The 23,077-nt window shown below is 33.9% G+C and overlaps 1 protein-coding gene across 2 annotated transcripts in view; it reads right to left on the bottom strand.

Annotated features, from left to right (window-relative positions):
• The window catches only part of LOC113227182 (stearoyl-CoA desaturase 5-like), a 51,662-nt gene that overhangs the window by 9,519 nt on the left and 19,066 nt on the right, over window positions 1-23,077 (bottom strand). For both annotated transcript variants that reach the window (XM_026460067.1, XM_026460065.1), the window contains exons 2-3: window positions 8,121-8,246; window positions 4,978-5,090 (exon numbers count right to left, since the gene is read on the bottom strand). In XM_026460067.1, the coding sequence (XP_026315852.1) occupies window positions 4,978-5,090; window positions 8,121-8,230 (223 nt within the window). In that variant the 5' untranslated portion in view covers window positions 8,231-8,246. The remainder of the gene's footprint in view (window positions 1-4,977; window positions 5,091-8,120; window positions 8,247-23,077) is intronic.

Below are 23,077 nucleotides of genomic sequence, written 5' to 3'. Positions count from 1 at the left end.
TTAAAATAATGTTTATAGTAGTATAGTTTTTAGAGAAGTAATTTTATTTTTTTCTTAACCTTTTTATGAAACGAAGAAAATATTTTACACTAACTTTGTTTAATGAAATTTGAAAATGACTTAGTTATCTATTATTATTGTATTGTATAACATTGTACACATAAATACAGTTTTCTGGGATGCAAGAAGTAAATCTCCCTGCATGACGTGCCTTTCTCGTTCTCCACGATATGGCAAGCATTATATATAGAGCATGCCATGGATACGATAAGAAGATGAACAATACAGTTTTTTATTTATTTTTCGCCGTTTCATCAATCTCATTGTCCTCTCCAAAATAGACTACAATTTAACTACTGACTATCTATAAAATACATACGGGTGAAGAAGAACAATTCCGGAGGTAACAAGGTTAGTCGCATTTATTTTTACATCACGAAGAAATCGTGACTCAAATTTCAATTCCATTACATTACGTAAAAGGATATGATGAGTTTCATCCAATGATTCATAAGAGATTAGTTTCCAATTAAACAACCTAGGTCATAATCATTATCATATCAAATCAAGCAATATTAGATACAGGATAATAATAGAATATGCGTAGATATTCTTGTTACATATGGATTATATATATTTTGTCTTTCATCAGGTACCTACACTAGGTTATTATTTTGTCGTTAAAGGCCACTTGGGCCAGTGTCAGTTTCGTTTTATAAAAATAATTAAATAAAGTATGACAACTGTCGCCAATATCAGCACAAAAGCTTTAAAGACGAGGCTATTCGAGTTCGACCGATTTGACGAACGAATTTTTAGTATACCTATTAGTTTGGCCAAAAAGTACGTTCGTTTATTGTAGTATAAATGAAAAACATAAAAAAAATCAAACTTTAATCAATTACGTATTGGCTGTGTTGAGTATAATCTTGATTACTCCGACATTTGCGAACCAATTTCGATGATCCTTTTTTGCTGGAAAGGGGTCTCACTAGTGGTCCAATTCAAATTAGAAGAAAATATTCCACCTCTAAGGGTGGTCGAATTCGGTATCAGTCCCTGTACTTCAATTTCTCCTACTGTCCGTTAACCAATTTCAATAAAACTTGGCAAATAGATGTAATTTCAATGAAAATAGAGCACAGCAAGAACGGAATAAACAAACTCTTAAGGTCTTTTTTTATAAAAATTTGCGCTAGTAAAGCGTCTTTACTTATAAAATACAGCTCTGTATCGTCTTATGGTCTCTTCGTTATCAAAGTCGTCTCCAGTCAAACAATTATGTAAATACTAGGGCTTGCTCCCGGCGAGGTGCAATCAAAATAGCAGTAGTAGAGGTCCTTTGTGAAAGTTTTTCACTACGTCCAGGGAAATACTACAACCTTACCTATTTTTGCCGCCAAACAGTAATGTGAACATTATATAGTGAAAAATCTGAAGAGTCTATGTGGAGTGCATATGGTGGACGAGGTAAACACGTCACAACCTAACTACAATAATTTTGAAAGGGTTTGTAAAGTGTGTGTGGCTTGGCTTTATCATGGTGAAATGAACCACACCTTTACGATTCACCTGTTCTGGGCGATTTTCATGAATTGTCAACTTAAAACTTTCTCGACAAAGTTAAAGATAAAGTTAAAGATAAAGTGGAAGCTAAAATATTATTTTCAAAATTACCATAGACAATATAACATTTTAAACTTAAGAAATTACTCTCGGTCTAGGCTGTGTAACGCGCAAGCCTACCGTGCCTTTGCCTTTTTCAGTTTAAAAATGGAAAAACAAAAAAACCCTACGGACTTTTTGACCAATCCATTATTTCATTATAATATGTATAAATATTAAATAAATTAACGACTAAAGAGTTTTCCACTAATAAATTATAGGTGTGCTTGGAACTTGAATGACTCTGTCGCTTTTCCTAAATAATACTGAAGTTAGTATGCAAAAAAAATCATTTGTGTTTATATAATTCTAATACGTGATTCCGCCTCAAAGGCAGACTGATTTAATTTAATACATGCAGTGTTTAACAAAAAGGTGCCATGTCTATATTTCGTAACAACACGAACATTATCATCATCAACCCGTACGTAGTAGTAGAATTAGAGCTCTTTGTGAAAGAATTCATTCCAGGGAAGTACTGCCACCTTACCTATTTCTGTCGCCAAGCAGCAATGTGAGTCAAGGGCAAGGGTACTGGTGAAATTACAGGCACATGAGACTTGTCAACTTATGTCTCAGCTTACCACCAGGCACACGCCTTGTTCGTCCTGTCACTTAGTATCGTAAAAAATCCCACTGCTGGGCACGGGTCTCCCCTCATGTAAGGATTTAAGCCATAGTTAGCCACGCTGCTGGCCCAATGAGGGTTCACACGTTTTTTGGGAGTTGTGAATCTTCTTCGAGGTGCAGGTTTTACCACAATATTTTCCTTCAACTAATTCAGAGTAACCTGGATTAGAATTCACTGCTTCTGCTTGAGAGGCGGTAGGTCAAATCATTAGGCTACCACGGCTTCAGGTAACACGAACAACCAATTCCAAAAAATATATCTACTATCTACACAAATTTGTCATTGCTGCAATACAATAATAATGCAAGGAAAGTAATTACATTTTCTAACTAAAGTTGTTTAGTTTTATGGACACATTTACCTCTATATATCCCAAAGTAACTATTAAATGTTGCGTCTTCTTGTTACACCATATGATTTGATTACAGCGCGAAGTTTACGCTCCAGCAAGCATGCCAATAGACAACCTCATTTATATTTATTTCTACATTTGTATTAACTGTTACTAGAAATTAACATAATTATCCACGCGAAAACGTCAGCAGGGGATCAATTCTCATATCCTGCGACATTTTTTCTCCATTGTAACATCTCTGTCGCACGAGATTAAAGCTACAGCTCTATTGTAAGATGTATGTATTCATACGAACTTCTTATTAATCAAATCAGACTAAAAATGAACCCATCTCACATCCCCAAAATAGCTAAAGTTTTATTGCTGCTTTTGTTATGAATGACAACAATGCTAAGAACAAAATATTACGTAGTCTTAAACCTACCAAAGAATTCCTTGTTGTATTTTATTTATGACACTAAGTGACGGGACGAACAAGTCGTGTGCCTGGTGATAACCGACACGCCTGTTTATAGCAGTTACAGTGCCACTAACAGTGCCACGCAAAGATCTGAGGGGCAACTCACAGCGCCCGTCATCCTGAGACACGAGTTGACAAGTCCCATGTGCCTGAAATTTTACCAGCACACTTACCCTTCGAAAGCGGAACGCAGTAATGGTCACATTATTGCTTCGAGGCCGAAATAGGTTAGGTTAGGTACTTCCCTGGACGAATCTTTTTCACGAGGAGTTCTATTGCTACTACTGCGCTGATCACCTAAATAATCTTAACATAACTTTACATTACAAGATGGAGTATCCGGTCAATACAAATTGTAGTTGTCTTTTCATAACCTAATATGTATTGTTCCACGACATGTCCCTGGACGAAAAACTTAGAAAAAAATCCACAAATTATTTTAATGGAATAGGACCTCCTATGCGGTTAAATATGTAGTCACTATACCTAGTATTTAATATTACGTTAACTACTCATAACCTTGAAGGTAAGTGTGCCATGCGTGTCTAAAAAGCACAAAAGCATTTTTATCCCATTGTTTTCCTGATTCTTGACCCAACATAATAATCATGAGAATTTGTGATGAAAGGCTTGGGTCGTGACTTCCGTGCGTCCAAGCGCAAACAAAAAAACTAACGAAACCTGCATGCTTTGTAAACAATTTTTTAAGGAAAAGTGCGTTCTCAGGAAAATCTATGATTGAAATTTTGTATATAAAATTATTATTTAAATAAAGCTAAATATTTGGACAAAATCTGACTAATTGACATAACGCCTTGTTTTTTTAAACTCCGTATTCGTTTATTCACGGGAAATAGGTTGAGGTTTTTAAAACATTCGAAAACGAGCGATTGACAATAAAGCCAGGATTAAATTTATGTATTAATGTAAGCTCCAAAAAATTACTGTTTAACCTTGAGAAACACATGGCGAAAATCCAAAATTTTGAAATTGACCTCATTTAGTCTATCTGTTTTTTTTTTTTGCCTTCTATAATACATTTTTTATATGAGTTATTAATTATTAAACACCGCATTTTTCTTAATTTGAAAATCTAAATCTTCAAAGGAGGTAATGGGCAATTTATTTCAGTTACTATAGCAAGACGTCTAACAGCTAGCTTTTACTTATTCAGTTGACAAGCGACACAAAGGAAAAGGAAAGGAGCACGAGATTTAAAAGACCGGAGGGATCCGGTCTTTTACATCTCGTGCTCCTTTACACCATTTCTGAATTGAAGCTAAGATCTATATTGCCACTCGGAGGAACTCTCCTCAATAGTACCCAAACTATAATATCCAAAGTGAGGATAAATAACACGAAATTTTTCTTTATCAACCCAGTAACAAGTTCAACAAAAAAGTTTCTGTTTGAAGTTATGGCTTTGTCAGTTCATTGAATTTTCTTTTTAATACCAAGTTACGGGACAAATAAGTCGTGCACTTGGCGATTAAGCGACACGCCTTTCCATAACAGTTGCAGTGTCACAATATCTGACACCATAAGACATAAGTTGACAAGTCTTTACCCTTCAAAACCGGAACGCGGCAATGCTCACATTAGTGCTTGGCGGCAGAAATAGGTAAGGTGGCAGTACTTCTTCCATGAACCAACTCTTTCACAACAAACTCGACTGCTACTAAAATTGCAATGGGGTACACGAAAGGAGCCTACCCGCACGACGTACCATTCCTTTCCTCTACACCCGACGCACCCTGGGTAACAATTGGCGAGTACCTTACGCCGATTGGCAAATCCTTTCACCTAGATGACAAACATCTTGGTGTATGCCATCGATATAATAAGAAAAATAAGAACAATACTTACCAAAAAGAGCAGTGAAGAGCATCACTTTGCCGGTGAAAATTAGGTAAAACCCATAAGTAGCTGATAGATGTAGGTATATGAAGGCCAAAACGTTTCTCCATACAATATGCCACCTGGAATTAAAATATATGAAGTGTTACGAAACCAAAGAATGATATAAGTCTAATTTCTTCCATTTATGCTCAATAAAGGAAGGAATATTCCCGGAAATCTGGAAGGAGGCACATATAGTGCCTATTCACAAAAAAAGTTCTAAACTGAGAATCCAAAATTACCGGCCAATTTCCATTCTGAATATTATCTCAAAAGTATTTGAACAATTAGTTTATAATTTAATATTCCCCACCATCGCATCTAACGTTAGCTATAGACAGCATGGCTTCTTCAGAAATAGATCAGTTATCACCAATCTGGGCAATTTTACACATTACGTACTGAGAGCTATGGATGATGGGTCGATGTAGTTTACACAGATTTTGAGAAGGCTTTCGATCGCGTGGACCACTATATCTTATTAAAAAAGTTAGGAACATTAGGAAGCCAAGGAGACTTGTTTAGATGGGTTAAATCATATATTTCCAACAGACGCCAAGCAGTAGTGATTGGAGGTAATAGGTTTGATTTTGTATCAATTCCATCCGGCGTGCCGCAAGGATCACACTTAGGACCCTTATTCTATAACGCATTCTTGTACGACATTGACAACTGCTTTGTTCACTCTGAGTTTCTTTTTTAAGCAGACGACAAAAAAGTATTTCTCAAAATAAATTCTTCTGAAGACTGTTTAAAGCTACAGAGTGACCTTATTCGACTCTCAGAGTATTATGATCGAAACAGAATTAGTGTTAACATTGACAAATGCGTTGAGATGGCTTTCTCTCGAAAGATAAACACCGTACCCTACGACTATAGCATCAACAATAAATACGTAAAACCATGTAATGATATATGGGACCTCGGTATAACCTTAGACAGCAAAATGATGTACGACAAACACATTACTACTATTATTAACAGGGCTTATAGGAATCTAGGATTTAAAAATCGCGTGTGCAAGCAGTTCTCTGATAAAGAAAGCTTAAAAATGGTTTATAATTTTCTGTAATAATGGTTATACTGTATATTAAAAAATATGTAACTTTGTACTATTTGTTATTTATCATCATTTTAATTTTTAATTTGGAATGTATGTAAAAGTTAGTAATACACTTTTTTCTTTTTCTTTTAAAATTTTAAAATTTTTATAATCATTATCGCTACTTTTTGAATTTACATTAGCATTCAATGAACACTAAACTCACTATGTCGCGTCATGCCATTTTTTCAGTGATATCCTATAATTGGCAACACTTATTGCTCAAGTAAATTAGTTTTTAAGTTTTACAATGTATGCTGTTGGATGTCCTTTATAAATAAATAAATAAATGCCTTTGTTGTCATTTATTTATGTAGTTTTAAAAGCAAGAGTATTTTCCGTTGTATTCACAAATTTTGTTGGAGCAGAATAATATATTGTTTTATACCGTCGATCAGGCGAGTACAATAATCACGTTACAACAGTCTTGATTGCAACTACTTTACTGCCAAATGAAAACGAACATACATAATGTTGACTGTAAAGGTACGAATTTGTGAATTCTCCTATTATTCCCTGTAGCACAACCCTTCCAAAAGCAAATTTTCAACTCTTCAAAAGCGGTTACACAGCTAGTTGTATACCAGGACTTTGTACGACAATTTAACATACAGTCACCAACACATCAAACCATACTTTTGTTCGAATACCATAAAAATATACATAATTTCATTAACAAAGAAGATCGATATCCATCATATTAACCTTAGAACTAAGCCCAAACTCACGATACCGCGAATTTGTTTAACTAAGGTAAACGACAGTTTTGTGGGGACTGCATACGTTTTTACAATAAGGTTCCGGAGCATAATTATTAAGATTATCATTTCCTAAGCTTAAAACTTACATTAAGAGTACTTTAAATGAAAAGTCATATTACAAAATTGAAGACTACGTGTTCGACAAAGATGTATGGAGTGACGACATGGCTCTAGATTCAACTCAAATTTGATTCAAAGCGAATATTCAACAGAATTTAAATTTATTTGAAAAGAGCAATTCCCCAGAGAATATTTTTAGGGAAGTCAGTACAGCGAATGAGCAATAGCTTAAAAAATGATGTTTTCAAGTGTAAATTTATTTTACCCATGGAATAAATGATTTCTTTACTTTGACGATCATCTCCAGAGCAACGGAACAAGATATGTCAATGTTTAGCTTGATATGCTGCCGTTCACGGAAGAAAAAACAATGGAAGTGCCCTATCCACAGGCTCTATTGATTATTGACAGAACCGCTGCCACCATAACTTATACGTTCATAATTTGATTGGTCGTAGTTTCAAATTTAAAAAGAAACAACAAATTCCATTGTCTGTTAATATAATTTAAGCTATACACTGTTGGCATATCGTTTTAAGTTCAATACGATCAATACTTATTATTGCAACGATACGTTTTGATTTTACAATAAAATTTCAATCAATGTGCTGCCATCTAGCGGTTAATAGCTGAACATCAACGAATACGAGATTGTTAATTAATTCTCACCCGTAACCACCACACATAATATTACAAGTGCGATTATCATTTTTGCTCTATAAAAGAAGCGAAATAGCTCCGCCACCAATGAGGAGATTTGGTAGTGGACTCAAGAGTCGACGGCTTAGCGGTGGCAACTGCTAGTTATGCAGTGCGCAACGGAAAGTGAGCGTACCTACAGCTCCGGTGCCTATCTAGACAATTGGGAGGGTAGTGTACGTGCACCCGGGGCGGCTCACCCGAGGCACTAGCCTCTCGAAGACCCGGATGACGTCGAGTGACAGAGGTCTGTGAGAACAGTACAGACACTGGCTGATCCGGGGTCAGAATCTGAACTTGTAAGGTTCCTATGCGCGCACAGGTAATAGTGCCCCTCCTGCATAACCAAGAGGTTGATAAGGAGGGGCACTATAAACGAAACTTATGTAGAATGATATGGAACTGTCTGTCTGTTGTACAATACAAATATATCTTAATATTTATTTTCCCATGGCGGCTCTTAACCTATAGTTAATGAAAAAACTTACTCGTAGTCACGACGCTTTCCATAATTGTTGTTGAATGAAATTTCGGGCATGTCCTCGTCGATGGTTTTCGTGACAAATGTGTCCGCTAATACCGGGGAGGAGCCTGGCATTGTGACGATTTGCCTCCTGTAATTAAAATGGATAAATATTTATTACTTTATCTTTATATCAAAATTTTTCAAGATTTTATATATTTGACAATTCGCACCCCACATGGAAGAATGGCATGGTACGTCAAAAATGTTTATTGCTCCATTAGATACAGAAAAATATAACCCACATCCTTTCCAATTATTGTAACCCTATAGACAATATTAGTCGATAAAGTTACAAAAATTATTTTATATATTTTTTACATTTTTCTGTATCTAATAAACATTTCTGACGTAACTTCACTTACGTCATTCTTCCATGAGGGTGCGTTGATGGTTAAAAAGTAATATGTCCTATACAATCCTTACACACTTTTGTCTGACCTTGGAGTGTCGATAATGTTACTTAAATTTGTTGTGTTGTTAAGCTTCTAAACAATCTTTTTTCAATTCACTTATAAAGTGTACTTGATACTTGGTGTAACGGGCTAAAGTGTAAATCACCGTACTTTAACGTAGTCGCTTCGCTAAAACCACAATAGGTGACATTAGCTCACAGCATTCTAAATCCCAGCCTAGCCAACGCAGTCGACTTTCCAAACAAATTAGAACTGTACAAATGTAGTCCGTTATGTCTTTACTTATTTGAATAGTGCTCCAAAATATGGTGAAGCATTCTCTGCAGGTCCAAATAGGAATAAATAGTCACTTTGCTCTGCACTCATTCGCAATTATCTAAGTAGACATAAAGAGTAAAAACAACTAAGCGTATAAAACGACACACTTCACCTTAATAGAAACATGACGGACTGTAAAATAACAAAACAATACTTCGCTTTGATAAAACTGAACCACTCTAATTTTTTCCATAATTAGAAATAAAAACATTTCAAATCTTTAATCCCCTCAATCGGTACCGAAAATAATAACAATCATATAGACACATACCTTGATTCATATACTACCGATAGTTTTCCTTACTAAAGATAAAAAATAAAAGGCACACATTTCCTTTTGTCGTCTCAGAAATATAACACAAAACACTTAGATTCACAAATCACATACAAGCTCAAACCGAATTCAGATTCTCTCCAATGAACGATTGAGTATTCACAGGAAAGACTAGGCACTTGTACTTCCGCACAGGAATCAGCTAACAAGGTTCACTTAAACTCAATTAGTTAGATTATAAGATATAGACACGTGACGAAAACAAGGTTGATATCGTTTTAGCTCATAGAATAAATTAAATGAAAAATCTATTATTACTTCACAAAGAAATACTTTTATGATGTCAAATTGTAATGGTATACGACAAGAAAATGGCATTTGCTACTCTGTGAACATGGTAAATCTTATGATTTACGATAAACAAGAATTATTTTACTTTTTCATTCGGGCCTTTTCCATGCAAGAATAGGCATACTCCATCACATTATATTTATATAATATCGTTATATCTGTAGCGGACTGTATCAATGGGTTAAATTATGGGTGCTAACAACGAGTAAGCAAGACTAAAGCAAACGTACTTACAACTTATTAATTTATTAGAAAACATGTAGCTTTCAAAGCAAAACTACAAACAAAAAATCTATAAAAGGCGCCAAAAAGCATCACGTTTAAATATAAAACTAAAATCTAAAGAGACTATAAAATATATACAAAAGAACGAGTTTGTAGCGACTGCTGCGATTCACTACAATATCTTTATCAAAAAGAGTAGTTGAAACTGTTTAGCAATGAAATATACGGACAATTTTACACTCTACGCCACGTACGATAAAACCGAATTTGGGAAGTTCAAATTGTTGCGGATTGTACACAGTGAATAATGTGTATAATCGTACAATAGGAAATAATCACCCTGTAAGTGTATTCCAACTATAGGTACCTAAGTAGAATAAAGTACGCGAGCATTAACAAGATACTACAAACCATTATTTAACTTTGCCGGATAGATGTAATTCTCGATAGTAATTATTACAATAACCGTATTAGATAAGATTTTTATACGTTAAAATCATTCTACGATTGATTTATCTTGTTTTAAAAACATAATAATTTAGGTTGTAAAATACAAAACATGGATGTATGCTTTGTAATAATAATTAAATGTGGTTTGCATGCTGTGTTATTGTGTATCAAGATCAACTTTATTTTTAAGTTAAGTAAGTAAGTAAAGTAAGTAAGTAATTTATTTCAGGACAATTTTTGACCTCAGAGAAGAACTGTGCGCGGCAATGAAATATATACATAGTAAACAACAACTTTTGTTCCCTGACTTTTTACAAAATAATAATTTTAACAAAAATAAACTTTTAAGTTTTACTTGTACTACCTGACACTTTTTTAGATCTGTGTTTGGTGGTAGTAGCCAAGTTCAAACGTCGTCCCTGATGACCGCTTTCTTTTGTTGCAAATTTTTTAATAGTTAATAATTAATAATTGCAAAATTATTAATAATTGAGAATACATTTTCAAATCAAGGTATAATAAGTACACATTAAGATCTGATTGGGTTTTTTTCTTCTATGTTACATATACGGCTAAATTTGTAGTAGCCTAATGGTGTAACCTACCGGCTCTCAAGCAGAGGGCAGTGGGTTCGAATCCGGGCTCGCATCTCTATGGTTGCGTACAGATTTAACGAATATGCGCCGCGAACGCGCTGCATGTGGGCTGTACGCGTGCTTTATGCGCTAACTTGCAGTTAAATGCATGTTAGTATATCGCACTGTTAATACAATAGTGTAAAAACTCAAAAAGTGCATTTTTGCAGAATCAATGAAAAACGAATTAGGTACTTCCTTCCGTGAAAGACTATTAAAATTTATGTAGAGGTTAAAGTTTATTACAGACATTTGGACAATTTCTTACTTGCCAAATGTATTTATATTTTTTTGAGTAAGTCCTTACTCAAAAATATGAACTTTTTTACTAGCTCACAAAAAAATAGTCCCTGTATGAGTCAAGTAGAGATCCTTTAATTGTTTCATACAATATTTTAACGACGGTTATATTGCCGTGTCGAGAATAAAATTTTACGTTGAAAAATGGTGTAATTTTGAATTTCACATATTTTGAATTACAAAATTATTGTTATAGCAGTGCGGTGTGTGGCGCGCGAGCGGCACGCGAACAGATCACACAACGTAATGCACGTGTGCAGCTTGCGAGCCTTTCGCAAACAGGCACATTTGCGGCGCATTCGCTAGATCCGTGTTTTTCGGAATTTATGACCGAAATTTCATTTCTTATTTACAACAAACTTTTTGGTGAAAGTAAGCATAGTAATGAAACCTGCACATCGAACAAGGTTCACAACCCTCGAAAAACGTGTGATGTACACCCCGTATTGGGCCACCGTGGTGGACTATTGCCTAAGATCCTCGCCTGAGGGGAAACCCGTGACCAGCCGTGAAACATATAAACGGGTTGGTAATGATTATGCTCCAATATGTAAAAAGACTTGTCAACTTTCTATGCAAGTCATCCGATCACTTGATTACATTTTGTATACGAAATTTAAAAATCATGTAAGAAACCCATAAGAAACCATACAAATTTATTTAGAATCAGCTAGCTGGTATGTCATGTGATTCGATGAAAAAAAAATTATTTTCGTTTAATTCTTTTAGTAATTTTAACTAGTTTCATAAAACAACATTGTTGTTATAACAAATGTTAATGAAATCATTAATTTCTCTATGAATGTTAACAAGAGAAAGCTTTCATGGTCACTATGATTAATGTGGCATTGATGAATTAAGTAGGACATAAGCCTTTGTATTCCAAAGTATTCGGGCTATCGAAAGTGAATCGTATCTTTTTTAGAAACCAAACTCCTCGCTCAGCATTATACGCATATAATTTTTTTCAGCAATGCGGTAAATAGGTTTGTGAAATAAGAACCATCGTTTTCAAGCTTTATTCGTTAATATTCTTCTGTATATAGCCATAGTTATCGATTACCTATGCTATATACAGAAGTCGGTAAATAATCAGGGATTTATATTCATTATCTGTAGATATTGTGGAGTAGATTTTTTTTCGCCTTTCGAATACCTGCCTACCTTTTTCTATGTCCTTTTAAACACAATTTATTATAAACTTATTATATTTGTAGGTATGGTCCTATAACATTGGTATTAATACCTACGAAAGAAACATAACGCCGTAGTATTATGTAAATGTAAAAACGTATCGTACCTTTGTACGAGCCCAATCGCTTTCTATTATTGAAAAAGTAATACAGAAAATTAATCACATACTGCTCTTTTTATTATAACCATGGTTTTTAAATATTAATGAACCCAGTGTTACACAGTATAAGTAACAAACATTTATCAGGTAATCTGCGAGCGGGCAGAAAGTTAGTGAAAAGCGTAGTGTAACTCTAATGTAATATAACTTTACACAGCATATTAGACAGACGCTGAGACCAACACCCGCTCTCTCATATACAGTACTTGGAAGACTACACACGGATCATTTATTAAGAACTTATGTGGAGGAACATACTTTTCAAAAATCAAAATGAATCTTATCTATTAAAATTACAATTTGTTGTACAATTCATTATGTAAAAAAGTACATATTTCAACGCCATATTAATTCTAAAAGAAGAAAGCTTTAGAATTAAGATAAAATACAAAAAATAAAAACACTTTACTTGGTATTCCAGTCCATACAATTCCATTCTTAGTATTACCAATACTAAATCAACCAATAATTAAATCAACTTCTAAATACGATGGTAATGTACGTAATACTGGCTAAAAATAAAAAAATTAAAAAAGAAAACTTTCGAATACGACAAATTAAACCACAATGGAAGTTTCAATAATATTCTTATAAATGTTGAAATTAAATTAAATGGAAGACAATAATATAGATTTTTGTTATTGTCTGTAACTGGATTATTTCGTTATTATATTTTTATTAAAAACCCAAGTGCTATACGAAATCATGATTAATAACTACCTCAACAAATTCCTACTCCTTTTAATTAAATTTAAAAATTAGAGGGCCGAAGTTTTGTAGAATACACTGTATAATAAAACAGCATTGCAACCAAAAATATAATGTTAACATAACCTTGCGCAAACATTATATTTTTGGTTTTACAAAAGATTTGTCATTTTTAAGCTGTTTGGACTGAGTGGCCACAAATAAAATTGTGAACCTTCAAAAAGTGTGTTATATATTTTAGTTATATATCGTGCTCTAATCTTTACAAAATGTTTAATCACTTTTACTAAAATTACAAGAAATATAGTACGGTTTTATTTATTTATTTCAATTATTTGCACGTTGTTAACAAATTTCATTTGCGTAAACTGAGGAGCCAATACAAAACATTTGTAATTTTAATAACTGTTATTTCTGGTAAATAAATTTAAATAAATCTTTACTAAAGTATTCTTACGCAAAGCACACGCCTAAACTTAATAGTTTCCCAGATTTAGTAGATAAGTAAGAACTGAGGGGCGATACATTTGGGGTTGTGACTTTTTATTTATTTCTTTACAAAATCCAGAACGCTTTCTACATTGTTTTACAACTATTTACTACTAAAACTTGAAGAACTGCATTTGAAAATTCGCCGTGTGACCACTTAGTGTACACATGTCTCCACCGCTAGTAAAATAATATAGAATCCACAAGAATACAAATTGAAATATCGATATAATTTGACTTTGACAGAAAAAAGTAACGTCAGAAAATTAAAGTAATTAAGAAAAATTACAGTCTAAGATCTGGCAGTATGGTTAATTAGACGCCTTTGCCCGAAGGACGAACAATTTTACTACTACTACCAAAAGAATGTGAAATCGAAAGCCAGATTTACATGCATTTTTGAGAACGTGGTGTGGGTGTGATGGATATCTAAGTGTTTGGATGAGAGAGTAAATAGTAAATACCTTAGGATGGAAAAAAAACCAATAGTCTAAGGTAAATACATATCTGAAAACGTCAAACTTGAAAGAGAAGATACCCAAAGAGATCTTAAAATACATCAAGAACAATACGAAGCAGGATTCAACGAATAACACAAAAATAAAAAAACTGTGTCGTAGCGTTTGATTTAAAACAATTGTTTACCAATGGTCGTAATGATAACTAGTCCTAATAGGTTTTACACCCATGAGTTCGAGATAAATTACGAAGTTACATGTGGCCAGATTTCAGCGGCAAAGGGGTAAATCAAATTGCATCATGCAAACTTGAAACTTTTGATTAGGTATTCAGACTCCTATGTCGAACAAAATAAGAACTCCGTTGTAACGACAATGTTGCTGATGGAAGTGCAAATTTCTTCTCAGTTACTTACTATACAACATAATTGTTTGGTTCTTGGCCACACACATGGAAGTAGATTCTGACCACGCACTGATATAACGCGCTAGAAAGTCGCTGGTTGACTTTTCGTCTGGCTGAACGTAGACTAAAATCATGGTTGCGGAATGTACGAGAGAGGGCTGAGATCGCGAATGCCGCCAAACTATTTAGCCTCGCTGCAAACGAAATCGATGTGGGCTCTACATATTAGTCAATGTAGAGCCCACATCAATCTTCATTGGTCGGAGAGGCACATTAAGAAGAAGAAAGTGATCGTCTATACAATTAGTATGAATTAGTAGTGCCTCTATTGGTAAAAAACAATCTTTGTTTAATAAAAATAAATTTTGATTTCTATGATTCCATAAATAAATACTAAATAAAATATTTATTTCAGTAATACAATTAACTTTACATTAACAGTGGATGGTATCTCCTGTTAGTGTGTGTTTGTGGGTGTGTGGGTGTGTGTGTTTGTGGGTGTGTGGGTGTGTGTGTGTGTGCGTGTGTGTGTGCGCATGTGCGTGTGTGTGTGCGTGTGAGACCACCACGAGACAACCAGTTTGCACGCGGCCTTTGGAGACGACATACGAATAAAGTGAGTATGTGTAAAAAATACCCGGTACCAACAGTACTTGTTATATTATTTTTCAGTTTACTTATGATTGTTTTCGTCAGTCTTTACGACGACCAGAGAAAATTGTAGCACCCTTTTCGGGTTGCAAGAACACTGTATAGAATAAGTGGTTATCTTGACATCAAGTACGCACTATGATGGCAAAAAATATTCTGGAGAAGGAGTAAAGCCAGAAATGATAATACTATAAAAAACTAACATCATTAAAACTACTACATCTTCACAGATTGAAAAATCAATTTTCTTTTCTTAAGTTCTGTGGTATTTTTTACCCGGTAGCAAGTAATCGTGTCTGTAAACACCGAGCGAGTGCCGGCGGGTTAAAGGAAGTGTTCTAATAGATCTTCGGTTTCCTCGTACGATTTAGACTGTAGCCATTTTGATAACTTTCTTGCAGTCTCTATAACTTTTGGCGAATATTTATAATTCCTTATTAATTAAATTGTACAAATGGGTCGATTGTTTGTTGAATTGTCTGTTTGCAAATGTTGTATTTACCACAATGTCTTTCCCTCTCCTCTTCGAAATATTTAGATCATATTTTAGAGACCTTTGTTGTCTGAGTACAGTTTGAGTGATGTAGAGTTTCGTTACAGTGGCTAAATTTGAATAAAAACTGCTAGTGGAAAATGGTCTTTTTTTAAAATACATTATTTTAAGCAAATTGCGTTGCGCACGTTCCAACTCAAGTAAACGAGTCTTAGCAGGTCCACCCCATACAGGAATACAATAAATCAATACAGATCGAACCAAAGTCACGTATATTTTCTTAAGTATATCCCTAGATGACGAGACTCGCGGACCAGCGACAGTCCCTGGCCCTACATATCTTAGTGTTTTAAAAATCCAATTAAATTTTCTTACTCTTTTAATGACATATTCGAGGTGTGGATACCACGATAGTCCGTAGACTTTCAAAATCAGCTTAAGTTAAAGTCCCGAGATGAAGTTTCTTGGTCTTATCTCTCTATTGGAGTTTATCAATCCGTGCCTCCGATTGTATCATAATTTTACTTCGACTATTGCTATGCCTGCTGTCGTAGACCCTAATCTGATAGAGGAGGAAAATTATTAAGGAAGATTATTATTGTAGACAGTAGTAGATATTTGATGTAGATGACCACATTAGATCAATATATATTTTTTGGAGTAATAGATGATTCATTGGTTTAAAGTGTATAGTCGTGATTGCTTGTGAATTTGGTTCATTTGACTTATTTAGGTAGGTAAAAGACTACATACGGGGGAGTAAGGTGCTTTTTTCTTAGATAGTTTTATTATTATCTATTTATTTATTTGTCATTACCTATAATAAGAATTATGAAACTCAAAATGTATTGGAACTAAAACCAAAATCTAAATCTTGTAAAAATTCTTTTGGAGAGCCACGGACAAGGTTTTTTTTATTTCAAAATAAAGAAACTCATTTTGACTCCTCACGGATAGCTTGTTAGCTAAGGACAAACTTGATGTTTTTTTAACTGTAGCTGTGGAAAAGGAGGAAATGTTACGACATATAATTCCCAAATTCCTGGGAAACAGAAATACACTATTCTTGACTGACACTTGAAAGTCAAATAAGTTTACCGCAGACCAGGGCTTTAGAATATAAGTACTAGCGCAATTCTTACTCTAAGCCGCAAATAACCCTATTGTCTACGTGTAAGTTCATAAGTAACTTTGTCGTACGTAACTACGAAAAATATATTTTGTTACTTAGTCAAGAATGTATCAACAGTGGAAGTCCAGTTTTAAAATATTCTTACTGGTTTATGTTATAATGCATGTAAGTAAAAATGAATAGGCACTGATTATTTTGCCTGTTATTGATTTAAATGTAAATAGTGTGAGTGAAATTCAATTACAAATAAGACAAGTATCGTATGTGATATAAAGATGAGATGACATTCAAAAAATTCGAAACGAGTTTCGATAAAAGTATGTCAAGCAAACACATAGCTTCGCGAAACTATTGTTAGTTTCACAGACACTTGCTGTACGATGTTTTAGCATCGATACTTGGGATGTGAAAGCGTAGTGATATCTGTCTCTGCGGAGAGATTGTCCATAAAACAGGCTTTCGAAAAGGTTTAATAACCTTGTAGTTTTTATGTACTTACCTATGTACGTCATTAACAATAGGTTCCGGATTAAGAAGAATTTGTGATTTGAATATCTATGTTAAATGTATGGAAACTGAACCGACTACTTTAAAAATATTATTACAAACTTTATTCATTCAATATCGGTTTATATAGTTTTGAAATAGCTTATTTTTGGCATTGTTGCCACCTTTAGATCTAGACCTAGTGTTATTTATAACTGTTACCAAATTTTAGTTATTACCTGGGGTGACTATCCTTTTTACTATCGTAAGCAAAGGCTTAAACCATAGTCCAACGCGCTGGCCCGATGCGGGATATGGGACTTCACACATTGAGGGATGTCAATGTTCTTCGTGCAGGTTTCATCACGATGTTTTCCTTCACCAAAAAGCTAATTAAAGGACGTACCGAATAAGTATGGAGCTTGGTACTTTATTCCCAGAAAAATTCAACCAGCTTCAATTATTTTGCTAGATATAAGCTAGAAATAGAGAGCTTAGCAAAATAATTAAAAAAATTATTGTGACCTGCGTTTTTTATTTATTTATTTAAAACAAAAGTGTGGTAGATATGTTGAATTAATTCCAGCAACACTGCGATACTAAGGAAAAGTCCAAAAAGCAGCAACACTTAAACGCTAAAATATTCAAAATCTTAGTTTTATTTGGTTAAATTCTTAGAGGATGAAAAAAAAATACGGTTAAATTGCAACAAGAATGACTTTGGCATCTGATGTGTAAATATTTTTTATGGCATTGGGCACTGGCCAATTAGCCAAAAAATTGCATAAAAATCCGTTCCGTTCCGTGGGTTTGCATTCCGTTTTACTTTACATAGTATTAAAAATACCTAACTATTTAAAATTTAAAAATGAAAATAATTTATTTTTAATTCATACTTTCTAGATTTTGAGAGCTCTTTACAAAAAACCATCGAATAGTCTGGTTACATTTTCCATTTATTTTAGTACCACTAGAGGAACAACTCCTTTCGCACACAAATTTCGAGAAACTCAAGAGATGTGAGCCCGAATTCGAACCCACTGCCTCTTCTTGAGAGGCGGTAGGTCAAACCATTAAGCTACCACAATTTTAACCGTTTAAATAAATAATGAAAAAACCCAATCAGGTCTTAATGTAGACTTTGATTCACAAATTTATACGTAAATTTAAATTCTAATGCGGTAACAGAATTTGTCTGAGAAAACTAAGTAAACAATTGACACGAAGCTTACTTTTACTTCCTCTCAATACAAGTATACATAATAGGAACGAAACCTGTTGTGGGTTTGACCTCGAATGAAAGCTAAAGCCGATAAGTTTGCAACGAGATCAGACGTACTTTCTCCAGTGGACCAACGACATTGCGCTGTAGACTTAACCTGGGACAGAGACATCCACCATTACTTTGGCCATTTTCATTGCTCTCGTCGAAAGTGTCCTTTTCAGTATGATTTGAATTCTGTATAATAAGACTTTTATTTCGAAATTTAAAATGAACGACAAGTTCATAACACGCAATGGCGCCGGCACTTAATCATCGAACGAGATAATATTGACATGAACTTGCCAATACGGTGTAATTAATAGAAATTAAGCTTAACACGTGCTCAGATGTAAATGTACAGCATCTAAATACGTATACTCGTTTTATATGCGCTGTTGACATAAAGAAAATTATAAATAATTAATTGGAAGTTTATGAATAATTAATTGAATTGAATAATGTTTATTATATGTATTTTTAAAGAAGCTTTTATTTTGTTTATGTTTGTTTACAGTATTGAAGTATAAGTACCAGATGAACATTGATTTTATAAAATAAGATAAGAAAATAGATGCTTTTTCTTTGAAATATGTTTTAAAGCCTCAAACAAAAATGAATAAGGAATAAAGAATATAGTAAAATAGTTTTTAATGCGTGTTGTTAATATAAAGAAGAATACCTCTTCTGATGATTTAGTTCACCAGAAAAAACATCTTAAGCATTTAGTGAAAGCATTTTAACACTTACGTACTAAGTAAACAACAGACATCTTTACCCCGTTATCATCAAAAGTTGTTGGAACAAAATAAAACGCATTCGCCAATCTTGCATAGGAATCATTCGCCTATCTATAATTAAGATGATTAAGTTTTGCTTCTTTCACTTTCTTTAAAATTTAGAATGCAATGGCAGTAGTGTTTAGTATCAGTAGGACTTACAAGCACGACGTATTTGAAAAATATTAATAAAATAAGTTCACAAAATGCATTTAAAAATATCCACCGGTAAGCCATAGTAAAACGGAACTGGCTTTGAAATATTGGCGTAGAAAATTTATGCTTTTTGTTTCGAGATATTACATGTACTAAAGTCAAACTCGATGGCTATAACCAATGAATTTTCACTTTAATTCATTTCTAAAACCTCGATGGCCCAAAGGTACGCACTGCACACGCTGGATGACGAGGTCATGGGTTTGATTCCCGGTAGGACCAGTTTGGGAAATGAACTTTTCTAAATTGGTTTTGGTCTCGGTATTCTGGATTGACTTCCGCTGCTCTGTTTTTTTTAATACAAAAATAAGTGCGCATAAAGACCTCACTCGTGATGGAAAGTAATAATGAAGTCGACGATGGAGTATGCACATGTAAATAATGTCTATTCATTCTCGCCTTAAAAGGCCCAAGTATATGTAGCATTCAAGGGAGAAGTCTGAAGCTAAGGAATTCCACTCCATAGCCGTTCACCTTATCAATGTGGAAGCGATAGACTTCGTGCGAATCCTTGGAATATCCACAACACAGGGGTGAAACCTTAGTTTAGTCTCCCGAAGATGGAAAGAGGAAGGCGAAATTAAATCATGCAATTCCATCGCGCATCGCCAACTCCAATGGTACTTATAACACAGGGAAAACCCTAAGTTTTAGTTTTAGTTTAGTTCTCTCAACATTACAAATTTCATACAAATATAATTGTATTTGTGTAAAATGAAATGTTTTTCATACAAATAATAATAATAATAATAAATAATAAATAACGCACACACTCAACATAGCCCCGCACTAGGCAAACCCTGTGTCGCGGGTGCCATGGACACGCACATAGACAACCACAAATTACACCCAAACTCACGAGAGAAATAATTGTAGGCCATACAACTATTTCTCTCGGCCCGGGAATCGAACCTGGGACCTCTGCGTGGCAGTCTGGCATGGTAACCGTTCGGCCACAGAGGCAGTTAAAAATGCATTTCATTTTATACTTCTCTTCGAAAAGTGAGCGTTAGTTTACAAAATAATGAGAAATAATTATATAATAGTAAGTCATAGTACACAATAATGTACAAAAATGAAGATAATTAATGAAACTAATAAATAACTTCAACTAACAATGTCAAGTGTAGGTACCGTATACAGGAAAATGTCAATTTGAGACCATTTAAAAACATAATTTCACTTGTTGTAACCCGTACAACATACACTATTTTCATTTACGATTAATGACAATTAGTGACTTTAGTAACGAAAATTATTTAAATTAAATATATACCAAAGAATAGGTATATCTATGTCGGTTTTACAAGCTTATCGTATGTACTAAACTTCAACGTCCATTTTTGTATCTTTACAGTTCGAAACTTGTACTCGTAACACACTTCCAATAACAAATTTGGTACTTATAGCTGATGACACTGCGATAACGTGGCTGACAAAATAAAAGTATTAATTATTCTTAAATTTCTAAAGACTTTTGCTAATTTCAGTCAGTAAACTAAAAGAGAATTTTATTTAATTAGTGCATTAAAACTTTACAACGTAACTTTTTTTATTTCCGTAACTATGATTGATAACTAATACTTGTTTTATACAGAGTGGATGTATCGATGGTCGATATTACGGTTGTAGATGAAGGACAAAATAATACTAATATGCTAGGCAACCACACTAATTGTCTGCTCTCAAATTAGCGTATTACCTATACTATGAGTACCAGAGCAAATAAGTTTACTCTGGGACACTTCCCCAGACTAGAACTAATTTAAAAACGTTCATTTCCCAATTTATTCTTATCGGGAATCGAATGACGACCTTTCGTCAATCAAAAACGATCACGATTTTAAACACAAATACAATTAATTATTACGTAAGAATTTACATGTATAACTATAAAAACGCAATCAAATTTACTCAAATAAATAAATATATAAAAGGTACTAAAAGGAACTTATTGTTAACACAATTGGTAGTCATTACTAGTTTAGAACCGATTGTGTCGAAGACGCACAAATTTGAAGACTCAACTTTGTTTCCGAATGTTTTACTGCTTCGTCCTAGATAATGGTCGTAAAACATACTAAAAGCGACCCGAGTTAACGTTTGGCAACAACAAACGTCCGACTGCGTTCTGAGAAGTGCCAATTTTTTTGCTTTATTGAATATTATTAATGCATATAACAATTTAATTCAAAAACTCGTCACGAAAAGAAAAGTTTTAATGACCCTACATCTGAATTGTAATTACGAAAAGGAAAATTAAATTTAATTTACAGATAAACGAAGCATGTACGAAGTTATAATACTTATAATGTCTAAGACTTAAATACGAGTACCATAATTATTATTAAACGAACTGATGTACATCAAACAACGAAAATGTATTAAAAATATTAAGCATAAAAATAACAGAAACGATGATGTCCAGTTGTATGCACCGTTGCCATTAACATACATACGGCTGATACATTAAGGTCGTAAAATTAGTGCTCATGCGTCGAAAACCTCAAACCACGACCCTATAGCGACTGAGCGAATCATTCTAAAAAGTTTTTGTACCGTAGGCACGACTTTACGTATTCGATTAAGAGCAAGAGATTTTGACACTTGCCTCGTAACCTCTTATTATATATTTTTTTTGGTACTATAATATTCGACAGTTGCAGCTAATGTTCTTTTCTCGTGTTTTGGAGTATGAAGTTTTTTCTTCTTCCTGTTCTCCGACTGTTTACTTTTTTATAATTGTACTAAATTTTAAGCTACAGTTTATTTTCCCATTCAAACAATATTCTATTATAATGTGTTCATCATTAAATGGCCAGAGAAACATCTAATTTACTAAATAATTTAGTAGAAGTAGAGCTCTTTGTGAAAGGGTTCATCCAGGGAAGTACTGCCACCTTGTCTATTTCTGCCGCCAAGTAGTAATGGGAACATTATAGCGTGTTGGTTTTGACAGGTAAGAGAGCTGGTGAAATAACAGGCACATGGAACTTGTCAACTAATGTCTCAGAGTGAAGGGCGTGGAGGCAGTGCTCTTCAGATCTTTGTGATTTAAAGCTCTGAGTGGCACTGCAACTGTTATGGATAGACATGTCGCTTAACACTAGATGCACGACTTGTTCGTTCCATCACTTGGTATAATAAGAAAGTCCTATTGATGATTTCTTTCCATGTTTTGTGTATTTTGATAGCTTTACACATGCAGATAATAAAGATGTAAGTTTGCTTTATGGTACATGATGTAAACACCAAGTAGTACAGCCCAGTATTGTAATGGTTGTGTCTTCCCCGTAAACGTAATTCATAAGTAGTCTCATTACAGGTACAGTTGCCACACTAAATTTATTGATTTATTTTTTTAGCGTAAGAAGCTTAGTTTTTAACACGAAACTAAATAATAAATATTTTTTATGTTAATGCAAATGTATGTGCCAAATTGTTATGCGCAAATGAATCTAAATATGTGTCTAAATATAATAGGGGTTAAAGTATGAAATTGCCGATTTGTACTGAAAAT

The sequence above is a fragment of the Hyposmocoma kahamanoa genome, unplaced genomic scaffold, assembly GCF_003589595.1.
Source record: "Hyposmocoma kahamanoa isolate Upper Pololo Valley unplaced genomic scaffold, ASM358959v1 202, whole genome shotgun sequence".
NCBI classification, from domain to species: Eukaryota; Metazoa; Arthropoda; class Insecta; order Lepidoptera; family Cosmopterigidae; genus Hyposmocoma; species Hyposmocoma kahamanoa.
This window is presented reverse-complemented; position numbering and strand designations above follow the sequence as displayed.